This window comes from Anomaloglossus baeobatrachus, chromosome 10 (assembly GCF_048569485.1).
Source record: "Anomaloglossus baeobatrachus isolate aAnoBae1 chromosome 10, aAnoBae1.hap1, whole genome shotgun sequence".
Lineage (NCBI taxonomy): Eukaryota > Metazoa > Chordata > Amphibia > Anura > Aromobatidae > Anomaloglossus > Anomaloglossus baeobatrachus.
Window position 1 is genome coordinate 7,855,464 of NC_134362.1, and position 25,451 is coordinate 7,880,914.

The following is a 25,451-nucleotide window of genomic DNA, read 5'->3' on the forward strand; positions in this document are numbered from 1 at the left end:
CGCGGGGAGCGCACACACGGGGACTGTGCAGAGGTCAGCGCGGGGAGCGAACACACGGGGACTGTGCAGAGGTCAGCGCGGGGAGCGAACACACGAGGACTGTGCAGAGGTCAGCGCGGGGAGCGAACACACGAGGACTGTGCAGAGGTCAGCGCGGGGAGCGAACACACGAGGACTGTGCAGAGGTCAGCGCGGGGAGCGCACACACGGGGACTGTGCAGAGGTCAGCGCGGGGAGCGAACACACGAGGACTGTGCAGAGGTCAGCGCGGGGAGCGAACACACGAGGACTGTGCAGAGGTCAGCGCGGGGAGCGAACACACGAGGACTGTGCAGAGGTCAGCGCGGGGAGCGAACACACGAGGACTGTGCAGAGGTCAGCGCGGGGAGCGCACACACGAGGACTGTGCAGAGGTCAGCGCGGGGAGCGCACACACGAGGACTGTGCAGAGGTCAGCGCGGGGAGAGCACACACACGAGGACTGTGCAGAGGTCAGCGCGGGGAGAGCACACACACGAGGACTGTGCAGAGGTCAGCGCGGGGAGCGCACACACGAGGACTGTGCAGAGGTCAGCGCGGGGAGAGCACACACACGAGGACTGTGCAGAGGTCAGCGGGCGGTGCTCGGCCCAGAGCTGGATTTGTCTTTCCTCTGTGTCTCCTGTGCTTTATATAAATACAGTCTGGAGCGCGGCCATGGATTATTCCTCATGGTGCTCGCCGGCCGCGCACAGACAATGTGTTTTCAATATCGGCCTCCGCTGAGCTTTCCGGGTAACTTATGAGTAATGACCTTGCCTTCACTCCATGTTTGGCTGGGATGCGGCCCGACGCCACCGGCTGAGGTTGTCCCCAGCTTTCCTCGCACCCCGGCGTCTTGTAGACTGGTCAATCTCAAGGGCAGGTCGGTGACAATCACAACTATCCACGGGGAAACAATTGAACGTTTTCCCAGTATAATCACAGCAGGACTTGAGCCTTCCCGGGCACTAATACACAGTCTCCCTCTACGCTTCCTCCTCTGCTCCTAAAAACTCTTACAATACCAGTCATTTAGGAAGTTGGGGGCAACCAATATGGCCGCCAGCAAAGCTCCCACAGGGGGTTACCCAATTATCTAGCCTCTTTATTTCAAAGCTCTCTCCATTCTGTGTAACTTGCTGTTCACTGTCTATTGTGAAGAGCAGAGCGTCTACAGGTAGAGGCACAGGGACAGATTGCAGGACCGGAGACGGAATATAGTCTCTCCATGAAGTGATGGGCAGGTGTCTCTCTACAGGAAGTAATGGGCGGGTGCCTATACAGGAAGTGATGGACGGGTGCCTATACAGGAAGTGATGGACGGGTGCCTATACAGGAAGTGATGGGCGGGTGTCTCTCTACAGGAAGTGATGGGCGGGTGTCTCTCTACAGGAAGTAATGGGCGGCTCATTCTCCAGGAAGTGATGGGCGAGTCTCTCCCCCTACAATAAGCTGGGGCGGGTGTCTCCTCAGGAAGTGATGGGCGGGTGCCTAAACAGGAAGTGATGGGCGGGTGCCTAAACAGGAAGTGATGGGAGGTTGCCTAAACAGGAAGTGATGGGCGGGTGCCTATACAGGAAGTGATGGGCGGGTGCCTATACAGGAAGTGATGGGCGGGTGCCTATACAGGAAGTGATGGGCGGGTGCCTATACAGGAAGTGATGGGCGGGTGACTATACAGGAAGTGATGGGCGGGTGCCTATACAGGAAGTGATGGGCGGGTGTCTCCTCAGGAAGTGATGGGCGGGTCACTCTCCAGGAAGTAATGGGCAGCTGTCTCTCCCCCTACAATAACTGGAGGTGGGTCTCTCCCTCTACAATACGTGGGGGCAGGTGTCTCTCTCCTACAATAAGTGGGAAGGAGCAGGTCTCTCGCTACATAAAGTTGGGGTGGGTCTCTCTCTACTGGAAGTGATGGGCGGGTCTCTCTCCCTACAATAAGTGGGGGCAAATCTCTCATTCCAGGAAGTGATGGATGGTTCTTTTCCCCTACAATAAGTGGGGGCGGGTCTCTCGCTAAAGGAAGTGGGGGTGGGTCTCTCTAAAGAAAGAGAGTGGAGATGGCTCTCTACTGGAAGAGGTAGCGGGTCTTGGTCTCTCGACAGGAAGTGATGGGTGGTGTCTGTCTCTCTATAATAAATAAGAGCAGGTCTTTCTCTATAGCTCTAGTGTGAAATGAAGGAATGCTTTATGACCAGGCGCACTGCTTGTCCCATAGAGAGAAATTTTACTAACTTTATTAGTGAATATGTTTTGGTTTTGGACACGTTCCTCACAGATCATATAGATAAAGAGTCACATTCTTACCCACAATATCCTCGTAGGCGTTCTCCTCTAAAGTGCTCTTAGTACCAGAACGACGCTTCTTGTCAGTACCATTCTCTACTGGGGAGGGAGAACCCGGGGAGTGGACGCTGTGGGCATCCTCGAACTCCAGAGATTTCCTACAGGAAAAGAGAAGGCGTAAAGGATCGGGAATAGCTATGAAGGGACAATCTGCATATAACTATATGTACAGCTGGTATAGCCCGGGCATCTCCTGTATATAATTATATATGTACAGCCGGTATAACCTGGGCATCTCCTGTATATAATTATATATGTACAGCCGGTATAACCCGGGCATCTCCTGTATATAATTATATATGTACAGCTGGTATAACCCGGGCATCTCCTGTATATAATTATATATGTACAGCCGGTATAACCTGGGCATCTCCTGTATATAATTATATATGTACAGCCGGTATAACCCGGGCATCTCCTGTATATAATTATATATGTACAGCCGGTATAACCTGGGCATCTCCTGTATGTAATTATATATGTACAGCCGGTATAACCTGGGCATCTCCTGTATATAATTATATATGTACAGCCGGTATAACCTGGGCATCTCCTGTATATAATTATATATGTACAGCCGGTATAACCTGGGCATCTCCTGTATATAATTATATATGTACAGCCGGTATAACCTGGGCATCTCCTGTATATAATTATATATGTACAGCCGGTATAACTGGACATCTCCTGTATATAATTATATATGTACAGCCGGTATAACTGGACATCTCCTGTATATAATTATACATGTACAGTCGGAATAGCCCGGGCATCTCCTGTATATAATTATATATGTACAGCCGGTATAACCTGGGCATCTCCTGTATATAATTATATATGTACAGCCGGTATAACCCGGGCATGTCCTGTATATAATTATATATGTACAGCCGCTATAACCCGGGCATCTTCTGTATATAATTATATATGTACAGCCGGTATAACCTGGACATCCCCTGTATATAATTATATATGTACAGCCGGCATAACCTGGGCATCTCCTGTATATAATTATATATGTACAGCCGGTATAACCCGGGCATCTCCTGTATATAATTATATATGTACAGCCGGTATAACCCGGGCATCTCCTGTATATAATTATATATGTACAGCCGGTATAACCTGGGCATCTCCTGTATATAATTATATATGTACAGCCGGTATAACCTGGCATCTCCTGTATATAATTATATATGTACAGCCGGTATAACCTGGCCATCTCCTGTATATAATTATATATGTACAGCCGGTATAACCTGGCCATCTCCTGTATATAATTATATATGTACAGCCGGTATAACCTGGCCATCTCCTGTATATAATTATATATGTACAGCCGGTATAACCTGGGCATCTCCTGTATATAATTATATATGTACAGCCGGTATATCCTGGGCATCTCCTGTATATAATTATATATGTACAGCCGGTATAACCCGGGCATCTCCTGTATATAATTATATATGTACAGCCGATATATAATTATATACAGGAGATGCCCAGGTTATACCGGCTGTACATATATAATTATATACAGGAGATGCCCGGGTTATACCGGCTGTAGATATATAATTATATACAGGAGATGTCCAGGTTATATCTACAGCCGGTATAACCCGGGCATCTCCTGTATATAATTATATATGTACAGCCGGTATAACCCGGGCATGTCCTGTATATAATTATATATGTACAGCCGGTATAACCCGGGCATCTCCTGTATATAATTATATATGTACAGCCGGTATAACCTGGGCATCTCCTGTATATAATTATATATGCACAGCCGGTATAACCCGGGCATCTCCTGTATATAATTATATATGTACAGCCGGTATAACCTGGGCATCTCCTGTATATAATTATATATGTACAGCCGGTATAACCTGGGCATCTCCTGTATATAATTATATATGTACAGCCGGAATAACCTGGGCATCTCCTGTATATAATTATATATGTACAGCCGGTATAACCTGGGCATCTCCTGTATATAATTATATATGTACAGCCGGTATAACCTGGCATCTCCTGTATATAATTATATATGTACAGCCGGTATAACCTGGGTATCGCCTGTATATAATTATATATGGACAGCCGGTATAACCTGGGCATCTCCTGTATATAATTATATATGTACAGCTGGTATAACCCGGGCATCTCCTGTATATAATTATATATGTACAGCCGGTATAACCTGGGCATCTCCTGTATATAATTATATATGTACAGCCGGTATAACCTGGGCATCTCCTGTATATAATCATAGGTTTATCTTGTGTACCTCTGCGATCTGCGGTGATCCTTCTTGGGCTTTCTGGTGACGGGCGGTGCCGGTGTTGAAGGGAGAGGCGGTGGGGATACAGGTGATGAGGAAGGAGGTAGATTATTAGGGTTGTTCCGGTGGCTTTTATCAGCTTCATACTCGAATGTCCTTTTGGGTTTGGGGACCGGGTTGACATCAGCTGCGGGGCTCTCGGGGGCCGCAGTTGGACTGCTGGAGTCTGCATTAGCTCCTTGCTTTGCCTTTGCACTTTTCTCATTACAATGGTCGTGTTCATGTATTGTTTGTATATTCGCAGATTTGTCGCTCAGACTCTCTAAAGTACCTGACGTTATGGAGCGTTTTCTCCCCAGGTCCACACTGAAACAACTGCTGGGCAGCTGCGGAAGGCCCATGCCCGGGTTGTCCTTCAGCGCCTGCTCGATCTTCTGGATCCTGTTCAGCACAGCGGATGACTCTTTCCTGGAGCCCCGGATAAAAGCATTGGCGGGTTCAGTTCTGCTGGAGCGCCTCTCATACCGATGGAGAGACTCTCGCTCGGAAGCCGTCGTCTCCTCCTCCTCGGTCTCGGGGTACGAGCACTCAGAAAATGTTCTGCTCATTCTCCGGTATCCTTTAAAGTCAAACGTCTTTTCACTGCATGGCGATGCCAGCATGCTTGGGCATCCTTCACTGGTGGAGCGGTCACCCGGGTCTCCTCTGTCCACAAAGAGGCTGAGACGTGGAGAAGGTTCTCCTCTGCATTCCCATTCTGAAATCTTACGCCGAATGTCCAGCACCTGCGAGCGGACAGCGCCTCTGTTGTGCGGTCGGTTCCGCTGATTGGCGGCGGAGCCCAGTGACAGCGTACTCCGGCTGATTTGGCAATTGCCGATTATATCACCGTCCTTGGCCTCCAAGACATTTTCTTTCTGGTTGGGTCCTTTAAATACTGTAAGTCTTTTATCCAGACACGCAACGCTGACAGATTTGGACAAGGGATTGGATATGTCAACCCCCGGAGGGCGCAGGCGGGGGTCTCGCACCTTCAGTCCTCTCAGGGTCCAGTCTTTGATGACCAGCTTGTTGTTGGGTATGTTGAGGAATCTGTTGGCTTTGCAGAATTCCTCGCTGTCACTGAGCGGATACGACGGGATCCGGACTGGAGACAAAACCGGTGGAGGAGACACCGACTGGGATCTGGGAAAAGGAGAACATGGTCACCACAATGGCATCAAAATCAATATGGAGACCACACTGTCACGACATGACATCAATATCGAGAACACAATGTCACGACATAACATCAATATGGAGGACACCACACTGTCACGACATGGCATCAATATGGAGGACACCACACTGTCACGATATGGCATCAATATGGAGGACACCACACTGTCACGACATGGCATCAATATGGAGGACACCACACTGTCACGATATGGCATCAATATGGAGGACACCACACTGTCACGACATGGCATCAATATGGAGGACACCACACTGTCACGATATGGCATCAATATGGAGGACACCACACTGTCACGATATGGCATCAATATGGAGGACACCACACTGTCACGACATGGCATCAATATGGAGGACACCACACTGTCACGATATGGCATCAATATGGAGGACACCACACTGTCACGACATCAATATGGAGACCACACTGTCATGACATCAATATCAAGTACACAATGTCACGACATGACATCAATATTGAGAACATGTTGTCATGACATGACAACAACACTTAATGCGTGCACATGTTATATGGGACTCTAGCGCCGGATCACCGGATTCTGCACTACAGGGGGCAGCTAAGAGGGAACTTCACCTTTTTATCTACACTTTTTTCTGAAACTTTTAAGGACCTCTTATTAAAGGAGACGAGCCAGAAGTAAACAATCATGAACATCCGAGTCCAAAGCCTGAGGCTGCCCCACGAGGAGCTGATGACACAAGCCATGGAGAGGTTTCATGGTGTAAACTCCTGCAGATCCTGCCGGCTGGGCGAGCCTCTGGTGTGGACATTGATAGATTTGGCGATTTACATGACACCAGGACTCTCTGATACCATAGACATCAGACTGAGTTTTATGCAAAACCAAACTGTGCAGGGTGATTGTTACTTCTGGCACCGGCCTAACCTGACTCATCTACGGCACGTAGCGTCCGAGCGAGGAAACCTGCGCCTCCACATTCAACGCCATAAAAAGCCTTAGTGCACAGAGCTCGCAGTTTGCAGATACTTAGCTCCTACCACACGTCACCATGACACGCAGTCACAGGCCGGGGCGGCCGCGCACAGCACAAAACAAGGATTGATGGGGTGTATAGAGACGGACAGCAGCAGTCTCCTGGGTCAGCGCCAGAACAGAGGTGGCTTCTCTTCACTCCGCTCACATAAGCCTGGAAGAGCCACAGACTAATATGGTAAAGACTGCAGGAAAATAGCCCATGGCTGCCACGATCACGACAGCTCCATACATACAAGAGAGGTGGTCGCACACGCTCACTACAGCTCCATACATACAAGAGAGGTGGTCGCACACGCTCACTACAGCTCCATACATACAGGAGAGGTGGTCGCACACTCTCACTACAGCTCCATACATACAGGAGGGGTGGTCGCACACGCTCACTACAGCTCCATACATACAGGAGAGATGGTCACACACGCTCACTACAGCTCCATACATACAGGAGAGGTGGTCGCACACGCTCACTACAGCTCCATACATACAGGAGAGGTGGTCACACACGCTCACTACAGCTCCATACATACAAGAGAGGTGGTCGCACACACTCACTACAGCTCCATACATACAGGAGGGGTGGTCGCACACGCTCACTACAGCTCCATACATACAGGAGAGGTGGTCGCACACGCTCACTACAGCTCCATACATACAGGAGAGGTGGTCGCACACTCTCACTACAGCTCCATACATACAGGAGAGGTGGTCGCACACTCTCACTACAGCTCCATACATACAGGAGGGGTGGTCGCACACGCTCACTACAGCTCCATACATACAGGAGAGATGGTCACACACGCTCACTACAGCTCCATACATACAGGAGAGGTGGTCGCACACGCTCACTACAGCTCCATACATACAGGAGAGATGGTCACACACGCTCACTACAGCTCCATACATACAGGAGAGGTGGTCGCACACGCTCACTACAGCTCCATACATACAGGAGAGGTGGTCGCACACGCTCACTACAGCTCCATACATACAGGAGAGGTGGTCGCACACGCTCACTACAGCTCCATACATACAGGAGAGGTGGTCACACACACTCACTACAGCTCCATACATACAGGAGAGGTGGTCACACACGCTCACTACAGCTCCATACATACAGGAGAGGTGGTCACACACACTCACTACAGCTCCATACATACAGGAGAGGTGGTCGCACACGCTCACTACAGCTCCATACATACAGGAGAGATGGTCGCACACGCTCACTACAGCTCCATACATACAGGAGTGGAGGTCGCACACGCTCACTACAGCTCCATACATACAGGAGAGATGGTCGCACACACTCACTACAGCTCCATACATACAGGAGAGGTGGTCGCACACGCTCACTACAGCTCCATACATACAGGAGAGATGGTCGCACACACTCACTACAGCTCCATACATACAGGAGAGGTGGTCGCACACGCTCACTACAGCTCCATACATACAGGAGAGATGGTCGCACACACTCACTACAGCTCCATACATACAGGAGAGATGGTCGCACACGCTCACTACAGCTCCATACATACAGGAGTGGAGGTCGCACACGCTCACTACTGCTCCATACATACAGGAGAGGTGGTCGCACACACTCACTACAGCTCCATACATACAGGAGTGGAGGTCGCACACGCTCACTACAGCTCCATACATACAGGAGAGGTGGTCGCACACGCTCACTACAGCTCCATACATACAGGAGTGGAGGTCGCACACGCTCACTACAGCTCCATACATACAGGAGAGGTGGTCGCACACGCTCACTACAGCTCCATACATACAGGAGAGGTGGTCGCACACGCTCACTACAGCTCCATACATACAGGAGAGGTGGTCGCACACGCTCACTACAGCTCCATACATACAGGAGAGGTGGTCGCACACGCTCACTACAGCTCCATACATACAGGAGAGATGGTCGCACACACTCACTACAGCTCCATACATACAGGAGTGGAGGTCGCACACACTCACTACAGCTCCATACATACAGGAGAGGTGGTCGCACACGCTCACTACAGCTCCATACATACAGGAGAGATGGTCGCACACTCTCACTACAGCTCCATACATACAGGAGAGATGGTCGCACACACTCACTACAGCTCCATACATACAGGAGTGGAGGTCGCACACACTCACTACAGCTCCATACATACAGGAGAGGTGGTCACACACGCTCACTACAGCTCCATACATACAGGAGAGGTGGTCGCACACTCTCACTACAGCTCCATACATACAGGAGAGGTGGTCGCACACGCTCACTACAGCTCCATACATACAGGAGAGGTGGTCGCACACGCTCACTACAGCTCCATACATACAGGAGAGGTGGTCACACACACTCACTACAGCTCCATACATACAGGAGGGGTGGTCGCACACGCTCACTACAGCTCCATACATACAGGAGAGGTGGTCGCACACGCTCACTACAGCTCCATACATACAGGAGAGGTGGTCGCACACTCTCACTACAGCTCCATACATACAGGAGAGGTGGTCGCACACACTCACTACAGCTCCATACATACAGGAGAGGTGGTCGCACACGCTCACTACAGCTCCATACATACAGGAGAGGTGGTCGCACACGCTCACTACAGCTCCATACATACAGGAGAGGTGGTCGCACACTCTCACTACAGCTCCATACATACAGGAGAGGTGGTCGCACACACTCACTACAGCTCCATACATACAGGAGAGGTGGTCGCACACACTCACTACAGCTCCATACATACAGGAGAGGTGGTCACACACACTCACTACAGCTCCATACATACAGGAGAGGTGGTCGCACACGCTCACTACAGCTCCATACATACAGGAGGGGTGGTCGCACACGCTCACTACAGCTCCATACATACAGGAGAGATGGTCACACACGCTCACTACAGCTCCATACATACAAGAGAGGTGGTCGCACACGCTCACTACAGCTCCATACATACAAGAGAGGTGGTCGCACACGCTCACTACAGCTCCATACATACAGGAGAGGTGGTCGCACACTCTCACTACAGCTCCATACATACAGGAGGGGTGGTCGCACACGCTCACTACAGCTCCATACATACAGGAGAGATGGTCACACACGCTCACTACAGCTCCATACATACAGGAGAGGTGGTCGCACACGCTCACTACAGCTCCATACATACAGGAGAGGTGGTCGCACACGCTCACTACAGCTCCATACATACAGGAGAGGTGGTCGCACACGCTCACTACAGCTCCATACATACAGGAGAGGTGGTCACACACACTCACTACAGCTCCATACATACAGGAGAGGTGGTCACACACGCTCACTACAGCTCCATACATACAGGAGAGGTGGTCACACACACTCACTACAGCTCCATACATACAGGAGAGGTGGTCGCACACGCTCACTACAGCTCCATACATACAGGAGTGGAGGTCGCACACGCTCACTACAGCTCCATACATACAGGAGAGGTGGTCGCACACGCTCACTACAGCTCCATACATACAAGAGAGGTGGTCGCACACACTCACTACAGCTCCATACATACAGGAGAGGTGGTCGCACACGCTCACTACAGCTCCATACATACAGGAGAGGTGGTCGAACACGCTCACTACAGCTCCATACATACAGGAGAGGTGGTCACACACACTCACTACAGCTCCATACATACAGGAGAGGTGGTCACACACGCTCACTACAGCTCCATACATACAGGAGGGGTGGTCGCACACGCTCACTACAGCTCCATACATACAGGAGAGATGGTCGCACACACTCACTACAGCTCCATACATACAGGAGAGGTGGTCGCACACACTCACTACAGCTCCATACATACAGGAGTGGAGGTCGCACACGCTCACTACAGCTCCATACATACAGGAGGGGTGGTCGCACACGCTCACTACAGCTCCATACATACAGGAGTGGAGGTCGCACACGCTCACTACAGCTCCATACATACAGGAGAGGTGGTCGCACACGCTCACTACAGCTCCATACATACAGGAGGGGTGGTCGCACACGCTCACTACAGCTCCATACATACAGGAGGGGTGGTCGCACACGCTCACTACTGCTCCATACATACAGGAGAGATGGTCGCACACACTCACTACAGCTCCATACATACAGGAGAGATGGTCGCACACGCTCACTACAGCTCCATACATACAGGAGAGATGGTCGCACACACTCACTACAGCTCCATACATACAGGAGAGGTGGTCGCACACGCTCACTACAGCTCCATACATACAGGAGAGATGGTCGCACACACTCACTACAGCTCCATACATACAGGAGAGGTGGTCACACACACTCACTACAGCTCCATACATACAGGAGAGGTGGTCGCACACGCTCACTACAGCTCCATACATACAGGAGAGATGGTCGCACACACTCACTACAGCTCCATACATACAGGAGAGATGGTCGCACACGCTCACTACAGCTCCATACATACAGGAGTGGAGGTCGCACACGCTCACTACTGCTCCATACATACAGGAGAGGTGGTCGCACACACTCACTACAGCTCCATACATACAGGAGTGGAGGTCGCACACGCTCACTACAGCTCCATACATACAGGAGAGGTGGTCGCACACGCTCACTACAGCTCCATACATACAGGAGTGGAGGTCGCACACGCTCACTACAGCTCCATACATACAGGAGAGGTGGTCGCACACGCTCACTACAGCTCCATACATACAGGAGAGGTGGTCGCACACGCTCACTACAGCTCCATACATACAGGAGAGGTGGTCGCACACGCTCACTACAGCTCCATACATACAGGAGAGGTGGTCGCACACGCTCACTACAGCTCCATACATACAGGAGAGATGGTCGCACACACTCACTACAGCTCCATACATACAGGAGTGGAGGTCGCACACACTCACTACAGCTCCATACATACAGGAGAGGTGGTCGCACACGCTCACTACAGCTCCATACATACAGGAGAGATGGTCGCACACTCTCACTACAGCTCCATACATACAGGAGAGATGGTCGCACACACTCACTACAGCTCCATACATACAGGAGTGGAGGTCGCACACACTCACTACAGCTCCATACATACAGGAGAGGTGGTCACACACGCTCACTACAGCTCCATACATACAGGAGAGGTGGTCGCACACTCTCACTACAGCTCCATACATACAGGAGAGGTGGTCGCACACGCTCACTACAGCTCCATACATACAGGAGAGGTGGTCGCACACGCTCACTACAGCTCCATACATACAGGAGAGGTGGTCACACACACTCACTACAGCTCCATACATACAGGAGGGGTGGTCGCACACGCTCACTACAGCTCCATACATACAGGAGAGGTGGTCGCACACGCTCACTACAGCTCCATACATACAGGAGAGGTGGTCGCACACTCTCACTACAGCTCCATACATACAGGAGAGGTGGTCGCACACACTCACTACAGCTCCATACATACAGGAGAGGTGGTCGCACACGCTCACTACAGCTCCATACATACAGGAGAGGTGGTCGCACACGCTCACTACAGCTCCATACATACAGGAGAGGTGGTCGCACACTCTCACTACAGCTCCATACATACAGGAGAGGTGGTCGCACACACTCACTACAGCTCCATACATACAGGAGAGGTGGTCGCACACACTCACTACAGCTCCATACATACAGGAGAGGTGGTCACACACACTCACTACAGCTCCATACATACAGGAGAGGTGGTCGCACACGCTCACTACAGCTCCATACATACAGGAGGGGTGGTCGCACACGCTCACTACAGCTCCATACATACAGGAGAGGTGGTCACACACACTCACTACAGCTCCATACATACAGGAGAGGTGGTCACACACACTCACTACAGCTCCATACATACAGGAGAGGTGGTCGCACACACTCACTACAGCTCCATACATAAAGGAGAGGTGGTCGCACACACTCACTACAGCTCCATACATACAGGAGAGGTGGTCACACACACTCACTACAGCTCCATACATACAGGAGAGGTGGTCGCACACACTCACTACAGCTCCATACATACAGGAGAGGTGGTCGCATACTCTCACTACAGCTCCATACATACAGGAGAGGTGGTCGCACACTCTCACTACAGCTCCATACATACAGGAGAGGTGGTCGCACACACTCACTACAGCTCCATACATACAGGAGAGGTGGTCGCACACACTCACTACAGCTCCATACATACAGGAGAGGTGGTCGCACACGCTCACTACAGCTCCATACATACAGGAGAGGTGGTCGCACACGCTCACTACAGCTCCATACATACAGGAGAGGTGGTCGCACACGCTCACTACAGCTCCATACATACAAGAGAGGTGGTCGCACACGCTCACTACAGCTCCATACATACAGGAGAGGTGGTCGCACACGCTCACTACAGCTCCATACATACAGGAGGGGTGGTCGCACACGCTCACTACAGCTCCATACATACAGGAGAGGTGGTCGCACACGCTCACTACAGCTCCATACATACAGGAGAGGTGGTCACACACGCTCACTACAGCTCCATACATACAGGAGAGGTGGTCGCACACGCTCACTACAGCTCCATACATACAGGAGAGGTGGTCGCACACACTCACTACAGCTCCATACATACAGGAGAGGTGGTCGCACACGCTCACTACAGCTCCATACATACAGGAGGGGTGGTCGCACACGCTCACTACAGCTCCATACATACAGGAGAGATGGTCGCACACGCTCACTACTGCTCCATACATACAGGAGAGATGGTCGCACACGCTCACTACAGCTCCATACATACAGGAGAGATGGTCGCACACGCTCACTACAGCTCCATACATACAGGAGTGGAGGTCGCACACGCTCACTACAGCTCCATACATACAGGAGAGGTGGTCGCACACACTCACTACAGCTCCATACATACAGGAGAGGTGGTCGCACACTCTCACTACAGCTCCATACATACAGGAGGGGTGGTCGCACACACTCACTACAGCTCCATACATACAGGAGAGGTGGTCGCACACTCTCACTACAGCTCCATACATACAGGAGAGGTGGTCGCACACACTCACTACAGCTCCATACATACAGGAGAGGTGGTCGCACACACTCACTACAGCTCCATACATACAGGAGTGGTGGTCGCACACTCTCACTACAGCTCCATACATACAGGAGGGGTGGTCGCACACACTCACTACAGCTCCATACATACAGGAGAGATGGTCGCACACACTCACTACAGCTCCATACATACAGGAGAGATGGTCGCACACTCTCACTACAGCTCCATACATACAGGAGAGATGGTCGCACACACTCACTACAGCTCCATACATACAGGAGAGATGGTCGCACACACTCACTACAGCTCCATACATACAGGAGGGGTGGTCGCACACACTCACTACAGCTCCATACATACAGGCGAGGTGGTCGCACACTCTCACTACAGCTCCATACATACAGGAGGGGTGGTCGCACACTCTCACTACAGCTCCATACATACAGGAGGGGTGGTCGCACACACTCACTACAGCTCCATACATACAGGAGAGATGGTCGCACACACTCACTACAGCTCCATACATACAGGAGAGGTGGTCGCACACGCTCACTACAGCTCCATACATACAGGAGGGGTGGTCGCACACACTCACTACAGCTCCATACATACAGGAGAGGTGGTCGCACACGCTCACTACAGCTCCATACATACAGGAGAGGTGGTCGCACACTCTCACTACAGCTCCATACATACAGGAGGGGTGGTCGCACACACTCACTACAGCTCCATACATACAGGAGGGGTGGTCGCACACTCTCACTACAGCTCCATACATACAGGAGAGATGGTCGCACACACTCACTACAGCTCCATACATACAGGAGAGATGGTCGCACACTCTCACTACAGCTCCATACATACAGGAGAGATGGTCGCACACACTCACTACAGCTCCATACATACAGGAGAGGTGGTCGCACACGCTCACTACAGCTCCATACATACAGGAGGGGTGGTCGCACACACTCACTACAGCTCCATACATACAGGAGAGGTGGTCGCACACGCTCACTACAGCTCCATACATACAGGAGAGGTGGTCCCACACACTCACTACAGCTCCATACATACAGGAGAGGTGGTCGCACACACTCACTACAGCTCCATACATACAGGAGAGGTGGTCGCACACTCTCACTACAGCTCCATACATACAGGAGGGGTGGTCGCACACACTCACTACAGCTCCATACATACAGGAGAGATGGTCGCACACACTCACTACAGCTCCATACATACAGGAGAGATGGTCGCACACTCTCACTACAGCTCCATACATACAGGAGAGATGGTCGCACACACTCACTACAGCTCCATACATACAGGAGAGGTGGTCGCACACGCTCACTACAGCTCCATACATACAGGAGGGGTGGTCGCACACACTCACTACAGCTCCATACATACAGGAGAGGTGGTCGCACACGCTCACTACAGCTCCATACATACAGGAGAGGTGGTCACACACACTCACTACAGCTCCATACATACAGGAGAGGTGGTCACACACACTCACTACAGCTCCATACATACAGGAGAGGTGGTCGCACACTCTCACTACAGCTCCATACATACAGGAGAGGTGGTCACACACGCTCACTACAGCTCCATACATACAGGAGGGGTGGTCGCACACGCTCACTACAGCTCTATACATACAGGAGAGGTGGTCGCACACGCTCACTACAGCTCCATACATACAGGAGAGGTGGTCGCACACGCTCACTACAGCTCCATACATACAGGAGGGGTGGTCGCACACGCTCACTACAGCTCCATACATACAGGAGGGGTGGTCGCACATGCTCACTACAGCTCCATACATACAGGAGAGGTGGTCCACACACTCACTACAGCTCCATACATACAGGAGGGGTGGTCGCACACGCTCACTACAGCTCCATACATACAGGAGAGGTGGTCCACACACTCACTACAGCTCCATACATACAGGAGAGGTGGTCACACACACTCACTACAGCTCCATACATACAGGAGGGGTGGTCGCACACGCTCACTGCAGCTCCATACATACAGGAGGGGTGGTCGCACACGCTCACTACAGCTCCATACATACAGGAGAGGTGGTCACACACACTCACTACAGCTCCATACATACAGGAGAGGTGGTCGCACACACTCACTACAGCTCCATACATACAGGAGAGGTGGTCGCACACTCTCACTACAGCTCCATACATACAGGAGAGGTGGTCACACACACTCACTACAGCTCCATACATACAGGAGAGGTGGTCGCACACTCTCACTACAGCTCCATACATACAGGAGAGGGGGTCGCACACACTCACTACAGCTCCATACATACAGGAGAGGTGGTCGCACACGCTCACTACAGCTCCATACATACAGGAGAGGTGGTCGCACACGCTCACTACAGCTCCATACATACAGGAGAGGTGGTCGCACACTCTCACTACAGCTCCATACATACAGGAGAGGTGGTCGCACACACTCACTACAGCTCCATACATACAGGAGAGGTGGTCGCACACGCTCACTACAGCTCCATACATACAGGAGAGGTGGTCGCACACGCTCACTACAGCTCCATACATACAGGAGGGGTGGTCGCACACTCTCACTACAGCTCCATACATACAGGAGAGGTGGTCACACACACTCACTACAGCTCCATACATACAGGAGAGGTGGTCGCACACACTCACTACAGCTCCATACATACAGGAGAGGTGGTCGCACACGCTCACTACAGCTCCATACATACAGGAGAGGTGGTCGCACACGCTCACTACAGCTCCATACATACAGGAGAGGTGGTCGCACACGCTCACTACAGCTCCATACATACAGGAGAGGTGGTCGCACACGCTCACTACAGCTCCATACATACAGGAGAGGTGGTCGCACACGCTCACTACAGCTCCATACATACAAGAGAGGTGGTCGCACACGCTCACTACAGCTCCATACATACAAGAGAGGTGGTCGCACACGCTCACTACAGCTCCATACATACAGGAGAGGTGGTCGCACACGCTCACTACAGCTCCATACATACAGGAGAGGTGGTCGCACACACTCACTACAGCTCCATACATACAGGAGAGGTGGTCGCATACTCTCACTACAGCTCCATACATACAGGAGAGGTGGTCGCACACTCTCACTACAGCTCCATACATACAGGAGAGGTGGTCGCACACACTCACTACAGCTCCATACATACAGGAGAGGTGGTCGCACACACTCACTACAGCTCCATACATACAGGAGAGGTGGTCGCACACGCTCACTACAGCTCCATACATACAGGAGGGGTGGTCGCACACGCTCACTACAGCTCCATACAGCACACGCTCACTATGGGTCATTCATACAGGAGGGGTGATTGCACACACTCACTACAGCTCCATACATACAGGAGTCGAGTGTCGAGATCACTAAAGGGGGGATCACAGTAGTCAAGGCCCCAGAGATTATACAGTGTATACAGATTAATCATCATATAATAAAAAGATGTATAACTTTCTAATAGACTTTTAGTTTGAATCATTACTAATGTAGCCTAAGGCTATGTGCGCACTTTGCTTTTTACCTGCTTTTTCAACTGCAGCGTTTAATGCCAAAATGGTTGTGTTCTGCTTTTCAAGCAAAGTCTATGGGAATTTGGGTTTCTTGTCCGCACTATGCAGTTCAAACTGCAGCCTTTTTGTTGCAGAACTTTGGTCAAAAACTCAGCTTTGTAGTGCAAAACCCAAATGGCAAAAACAATTGTCATGTTTTTGTTTTTGCCATTTGGGTTTTGCCCTGCAAAGCTGAGTTTTTGACCAAAGTTCTGCAACAAAAAGGCTGCAGTTTGAACTGCATAGTGCGGACAAGAAACCCAAATTCCCATAGACTTTGCTTGAAAAGCAGAACACAACCATTTTGGCATTAAACGCTGCAGTTGAAAAAGCAGCAAAAAAGCAGGTAAAAAGCAAAGTGCAGACATAGCCTAATACTTCTCACAGTGGAAGGTTTGTTACAACATGTCAATGATGATTGGCGTGGCTGGTGAGCGGCGTGGCTGGTGAGCGGCGTGGCTGGTGAGCGGCGTGGCTGGTGAGCGGCGTGGCAGAGCCGTCCGCCTGCTGACCTCTCCCTGCAATGAATGCTGACGTCAGGACTCAGCACAGTAATCTCCATTCTGCAAACACACAAGTGATCAGATTCTGCAGCTCTGCAAACAATGGCCGGTCACTTGTATTATTCCTCTTGGTCTGGCTACATGTGGCTGCACTGTATATGTGGGGCTGAGGAAGCAGCAAAGTGACGGCTGACTCTACGGCAGCCACTACCAGGCAAGGGGATACTAAATGTAGATCCAAGAAAACAGCAATCATTGCCGGACGATTATTACACCTGTATCCAGTGCAACAATCTGATACAGATTACCTGCACTGACACATTGTGCAATTCACTGCACACCTCCACAGGACACACACAAGGGCGTAGATATTACTGTGCAAGGTGTGCGGCCGACCAGGGGCCCAAGAGGTCAGGGGCCATTCCTACCTACAAATCAAGGGGAATTGTGCATTTTGAGGAGTGGTTTTCGTCCTGAAGCTCGGCCATATTTGCCCGGTCTCTTTCTTATGCTGGAGTCATGACACTGACCTTAACTGAGGCAAGTGAGGCCTGCAGGTCTTTGGTTGTTGTTGTGGGGTCTTTTGTGACCTCTTTGAGGAGTCGTTGCTGCACCCTTGGGGTAATTTTGGTTGGTTGGCCACTCCTGGGAAGGTTCACCATTGTTTACCGGTATTCCATGTTTTCACCCTTTGTGGATAATGGCTCTCTCTGTGGTTCGCTGAAGTCCTAAAGCTTTAGACATGGCTTTATAATCTTTTCCAGACTGATAGATCTCAATTACATTGTTTCTCATTTGTTCCTGAATTTCTTTGGATCGCAGCATAATGTTTAGCTTCTGAGGATCTTTTGGTCTACCTCACTTTGTCAGGCAGGTCCTATTTAAGTGATTTCTTGATTGATAACATGTGTGACAGTAATCAGGCAATCACTTTTTCAGAAAGGACCCTGTAGATCTGGATTTATTTTTTCTTTAATAAAAAAAAAAGACCTCCCTTTAGAAGCTGAATTTTCTGTTATCGTTGTCTAATATTTACATTTTTTTGGTGATCTGAGTGTGACAAACATGCAAGTAAATAAGAAATCAGGAAGGTGCAAAGCTTTCATACCCCTTTATGTGTATATATGTATGCCATACTGTAGAAAGAAGAGCTGCAGGGTCCCAACTTTCTGGAGAATGAAAGGGCCTTTAGTGTTTGGCTCATCATAATTCATGGTGATTGAGACAGAAGCGCACAATTGGCTGACTATGATGTTCTCCAGAGCCGGAGCACCAGTGGTCGGGACCCCGCAGGTCTGCCGTCAGGAGCAGAACTACCAGCAGAGCCGGTACACAAGGACCTAATGCCGGGCAGAGCCTCGATGAACTGAGAGGCACATGGAAGTGAAGAGGACCTGGATGTGAGTATATGATGGAGTCCCCTTTTTTGGAGGCAATCTCGAGTCCAAATATATTTTAGGGGTTTGGTCTGGGGACTAAATAATTGGCATGGTTTGGAGTCTGCTTAATTTTTGGGGTCTACATAGCTGTCAGGATTTGTTTAACTTCAGGGTCTTAATGCCTGGTAAATGTAGGTGTCTGGTTTTGGCATCTGAATTATTTATGGGGTTAGCTTTGGGGTCTGGTTAATTGTAAGGTCTTAGTGTAGGAACACATTCAGGTTCTGAGTGAGTATAGGGGTCTGGTCTGGTTTGGGGTTGGGTTTGGCTTCTCAATGAATGAGGACTGCCGTGAATCTGGTAGATTTTTGGGGTGTAAGCTAGGGTCTGGGTAAGTGTAGGGTTTTGGTTTGGGGTCAGATTGGTGATGGGATTAGTATAGAGGCCTGGTTTGCAATCTGGTACATTTTTGGGGGCTGTGATTTGGGAAGGGTTTGTGGCTCTGGATATGTAGGAGTTTGGTCTGGTTTCCTGTCATCATTTATGAATCTTGACGAAAATCCTTCTGCAAAATTTGTGAAGGAGCTCAGATCTTCATATGACCCGGTTAAGAGACCTGTACTAAAACTAGTGGGGTACCCCTGGTATAAACTATGTAGTGGCATTACCAAGCCCAAGGGGGAGGCAAAACGAGTCAGAATCTGATAACGTAATCGCCCCCAAAAATGTAACAAATCATAACTGCAAATGGCAGAGGCGGATGACAGGCAATGTGAGTGATATTACAGCTACAAATGAGAGCGGCTCAGCTGTTCCAGAACATGAAGGGTCAATCTGCAGTGAATTCACAGTCACCCATGGTGGGGAGCAGCAGATCCCTCCAGCTCCACCTGTGAAGCCTGACACTGGCCGCACCTGTGCACCTGTGTCTGCGCTGAGCAGCCTCCCCCTCCGAGCACTGACCTTATGGACGGCCACCGTCACCAGATATCACCCTGTCTCCAGCAATGTCCCCCGATGTCTCGCGTCACCTGTACTCAGCACTCACAGGTGCGCCCTCACCTGAGCTCAGAAAGTACCCAGCATGCCAAAGGGCGGGTCACTCCACAACAGTGAGATTAACCCCTGCCGCTGCCTAGAGGAGGGACGTGGCTGGCATAACAGGTACCGCACTGACAAGCTGACTCCATCGGACGGTAAATGTGAGAACTGGAGCAGAACTGATCAGACTCGGCCAGAGGACGATAGGGGACAGAGGATGAGGCCACCCGAGAGGCGACTGACCACGGAGCCACGTGCGATCTGCAGCAAATCACTGTGGGTATTACACTAATCACTAATGGCCACCACCCGAGAGGCGTCTGACCACGGAGCCACGTGTGTTCTCCAGCAAATCACCGCGGGTATTACACTAATCACTAATGGCCACCACCCGAGAGGCGTCTGACCACGGAGCCACGTGTGTTCTCCAGCAAATCACCGCGGGTATTACACTAATCACTAATGGCCACCACCCGAGAGGCGTCTGACCACGGAGCCACGTGTGTTCTCCAGCAAACTACCGCGGGTATTACACTAATCACTAATGGCCACCACCCGAGAGGCGTCTGACCACGGAGCCACGTGTGTTCTCCAGCAAACTACCGCGGGTATTACACTAATCACTAATGGCCACCACCCGAGAGGCGTCTGACCACGGAGCCACGTGTGTTCTCCAGCAAATCACCGCGGGTATTACACTAATCACTAATGGCCACCACCCGAGAGGCGTCTGACCACGGAGCCACGTGTGTTCTCCAGCAAACTACCGCGGGTATTACACTAATCACTAATGGCCACCACCCGAGAGGCGTCTGACCACGGAGCCACGTGTGTTCTCCAGCAAACTACCGCGGGTATTACACTAATCACTAATGGCCACCACCCGAGAGGCGTCTGACCACGGAGCCACGTGTGTTCTCCAGCAAACTACCGCAGGTATTACACTAATGGCCACACAACGCACCTACAAAACCGCACGACCAGTGATAATTAGGAATCACAGATAATGTGTAGAAAAATGTTCTCATCTACATTGTAGCCCAGTCTTCGCCGCCTGGAGATCACTATGTCTGTATATCCAGAACACGAGCGTCCCGGCCTCTACATCCAGAACACGAGCGTCCCGGCCTCTACATCCAGAACACGAGAGTCCCGGCCTCTACATCCAGAACAGGAGCGTCCCGGCCTCTACATCCAGAACAGGAGCGTCCCGGCCTCTACATCCAGAACACGAGCGTCCCGGCCTCTACATCCAGAACACGAGCGTCCCGGCCTCTACATCCAGAACACGAGAGTCCCGGCCTCTACATCCAGAACAGGAGCGTCCCGGCCTCTACATCCAGAACACGAGCGTCCCGGCCTCTACATCCAGAACACGAGCGTCCCGGCCTCTACATCCAGAACACGAGCGTCCCGGCCTCTACATCCAGAACACGAGAGTCCCGGCCTCTACATCCAGAACACGAGAGTCCCGGCCTCTACATCCAGAACAAGAGCGTCCCGGCCTCTACATCCAGAACAGGAGCGTCCCGGCCTCTACATCCAGAACACGAGCGTCCCGGCCTCTACATCCAGAACACGAGCGTCCCGGCCTCTACATCCAGAACACGAGCGTCCCGGCCTCTACATCCAGAACACGAGCGTCCCGGCCTCTACATCCAGAACACGAGAGTCCCGGCCTCTACATCCAGAACAGGAGCGTCCCGGCCTCTACATCCAGAACACGAGCGTCCCGGCCTCTACATCCAGAACACGAGCGTCCCCGGCCTCTACATCCAGAACACGAGCGTCCCGGCCTCTACATCCAGAACACGAGCGTCCCGGCCTCTACATCCAGAACACGAGCGTCCCGGCCTCTACATCCAGAACACGAGAGTCCCGGCCTCTACATCCAGAACACGAGAGTCCCCGGCCTCTACATCCAGAACAAGAGCGTCCCGGCCTCTACATCCAGAACAGGAGCGTCCCGGCCTCTACATCCAGAACAGGAGCGTCCCGGCCTCTACATCCAGAACAGGAGCGTCCCGGCCTCTACATCCAGAACACGAGCGTCCCGGCCTGTACATCCAGAACACGAGCGTCCCGGCCTCTACATCCAGAACACGAGCGTCCCGGCCTCTACATCCAGAACACGAGCGTCCCGGCCTCTACATCCAGAACACGAGCGTCCCGGCCTCTACATCCAGAACACGAGCGTCCCGGCCTCTACATCCAGAACACGAGCGTCCCGGCCTCTACATCCAGAACACGAGCGTGCCGGCCTCTACATCCAGAACACGAGCGTCCCGGCCTCTACATCCAGAACACGAGCGTCCCGGCCTCTACATCCAGAACACGAGCGTCCCGGCCTCTACATCCAGAACACGAGCGTCCCGGCCTCTACATCCAGAACACGAGCGTCCCGGCCTCTACATCCAGAACACGAGCGTCCCGGCCTCTACATCCAGAACACGAGCGTCCCGGCCTCTACATCCAGAACACGAGCGTCCCGGCCTCTACATCCAGAACACGAGCGTCCCGGCCTCTACATCCAGAACACGAGCGTCCCGGCCTCTACATCCAGAACACGAGCGTCCCGGCCTCTACATCCAGAACACGAGCGTCCCGGCCTCTACATCTAGAACACGAGCGTCCCGGCCTCTACATCCAGAACACGAGCGTCCCGGCCTCTACATCCAGAACACGAGCGTCCCGGCCTCTACATCCAGAACACGAGCGTCCCGGCCTCTACATCCAGAACACGAGCGTCCCAACCTCTACATCCAGAACACGAGCGTCCCGGCCTCTACATCCAGAACACGAGCATCCCGGCCTCTACATCCAGAACACGAGAGTCCCGGCCTCTACATCCAGAACAGGAGCGTCCCGGCCTCTACATCCAGAACAGGAGCGTCCCGGCCTCTACATCCAGAACAGGAGCGTCCCGGCCTCTACATCCAGAACAGGAGCGTCCCGGCCTCTACATCCAGAACACGAGCGTCCCGGCCTCTACATCCAGAACACGAGAGTCCCGGCCTCTACATCCAGAACACGAGAGTCCCGGCCTCTACATCCAGAACAAGAGCGTCCCGGCCTCTACATCCAGAACAGGAGCGTCCCGGCCTCTACATCCAGAACAGGAGCGTCCCGGCCTCTACATCCAGAACAGGAGCGTCCCGGCCTCTACATCCAGAACAGGAGCGTCCCGGCCTGTACATCCAGAACAGGAGCGTCCCGGCCTGTACATCCAGAACAGGAGCGTCCCGGCCTCTACATCCAGAACACGAGCGTCCCGGCCTCTACATCCAGAACACGAGCGTCCCGGCCTCTACATCCAGAACACGAGCGTCCCGGCCTCTACATCCAGAACACGAGCGTGCCGGCCTCTACATCCAGAACACGAGCGTCCCGGCCTCTACATCCAGAACACGAGCGTCCCGGCCTCTACATCCAGAACACGAGCGTCCCGGCCTCTACATCCAGAACACGAGCGTCCCGGCCTCTACATCCAGAACACGAGCGTCCCGGCCTCTACATCCAGAACACGAGCGTCCGGCCTCTACATCCAGAACACGAGCGTCCCGGCCTCTACATCCAGAACACGAGCGTCCCAACCTCTACATCCAGAACACGAGCGTCCCGGCCTCTACATCCAGAACACGAGCATCCCGGCCTCTACATCCAGAACACGAGCATCCCGGCCTCTACATCCAGAACACGAGCATCCCGGCCTCTACATCCAGAACACGAGCGCCCTGGCCTCTACATCCAGAACACGAGCGCCCTGGCCTCTACATCCAGAACACGAGCGTCCCGGCTTCTACATCCAGAACACGAGCGTCCCGGCCTCTACATCCAGAACACGAGCGTCCCGGCCTCTACATCCAGAACACGAGCGTCCCGGCCTCTACATCCAGAACACGAGCGTCCCGGCCTCTACATCCAGAACACGAGCGTCCCGGCCTCTACATCCAGAACACGAGCGTCCCGGCCTCTACATCCAGAACACGAGCGTCCCGGCCTCTACATCCAGAAGACGAGCGTCCCGGCCTCTACATCCAGAAGACGAGCGTCCCGGCCTCTACGTCCAGAAGACGAGCGCCCCAGCCTGTACATCCAGAAGACGAGCGCCCCAGCCTGTACATCCAGAACACGAGCGTCCCGGCCTGTACATCCAGAACACGAGCGCCCTGGCCTCTACATCCAGAACACGAGCGTCCCGGCCTCTACATCCAGAACACGAGCGTCCCGGCCTCTACATCCAGAACACGAGCGTCCCGGCCTCTACATCCAGAACACGAGCGTCCCAACCTCTACATCCAGAACACGAGCATCCCGGCTTCTACATCCAGAACATGAGCGTCCCGGCCTCTACATCCAGAACACGAGCGTCCCGGCCTCTACATCCAGAACACGAGCGTCCCGGCCTCTACATCCAGAACACGAGCGTCCCGGCCTCTACATCCAGAACACGAGCGTCCCGGCCTCTACATCCGGAAGACGAGCGTCCCGGCCTCTACATCCAGAAGACGAGCGTCCCGGCCTCTACATCCAGAAGACGAGCGCCCCGGCCTGTACATCCAGAACACGAGCGTCCCGGCCTCTACATCCAGAACACGAGCGTCCCGGCCTCTACATCCAGAACACGAGCGTCCCGGCCTCTACATCCAGAACACGAGCATCCCGGCCTCTACATCCAGAAGATGAGCGTCCCGGCCTCTACATCCAGAACACGAGAGTCCCGGCCTCTACATCCAGAACACGAGCGTCCCGGCCTCTACATCCAGAAGATGAGCGTCCCGGCCTCTACATCCAGAATATGAGCACTTGGCCTGTACATCCAGAAGATGAGCACTTTTGTCGTGGGAAGGAACTGAGGGACTTTCCATAAGAAAATAAATAGATAAAGGATTCTGAAGTTATGAAGTTTTATGA

The 25,451-nt window shown here is 52.2% G+C and overlaps 1 protein-coding gene across 3 annotated transcripts in view; it reads right to left on the reverse strand.

Moving 5' to 3' along the window:
- DENND2B (DENN domain containing 2B) overlaps positions 1 to 25,451 on the reverse strand; it is a 386,185-nt gene that overhangs the window by 118,512 nt on the left and 242,222 nt on the right. For all 3 annotated transcript variants that reach the window (XM_075326680.1, XM_075326681.1, XM_075326679.1), the window contains 2 exons: positions 4,658 to 5,836; positions 2,329 to 2,465 (listed from right to left, as the gene is read on the reverse strand). In XM_075326680.1, coding sequence (XP_075182795.1) covers positions 2,329 to 2,465; positions 4,658 to 5,836 — 1,316 coding nt within the window. The remainder of the gene's footprint in view (positions 1 to 2,328; positions 2,466 to 4,657; positions 5,837 to 25,451) is intronic.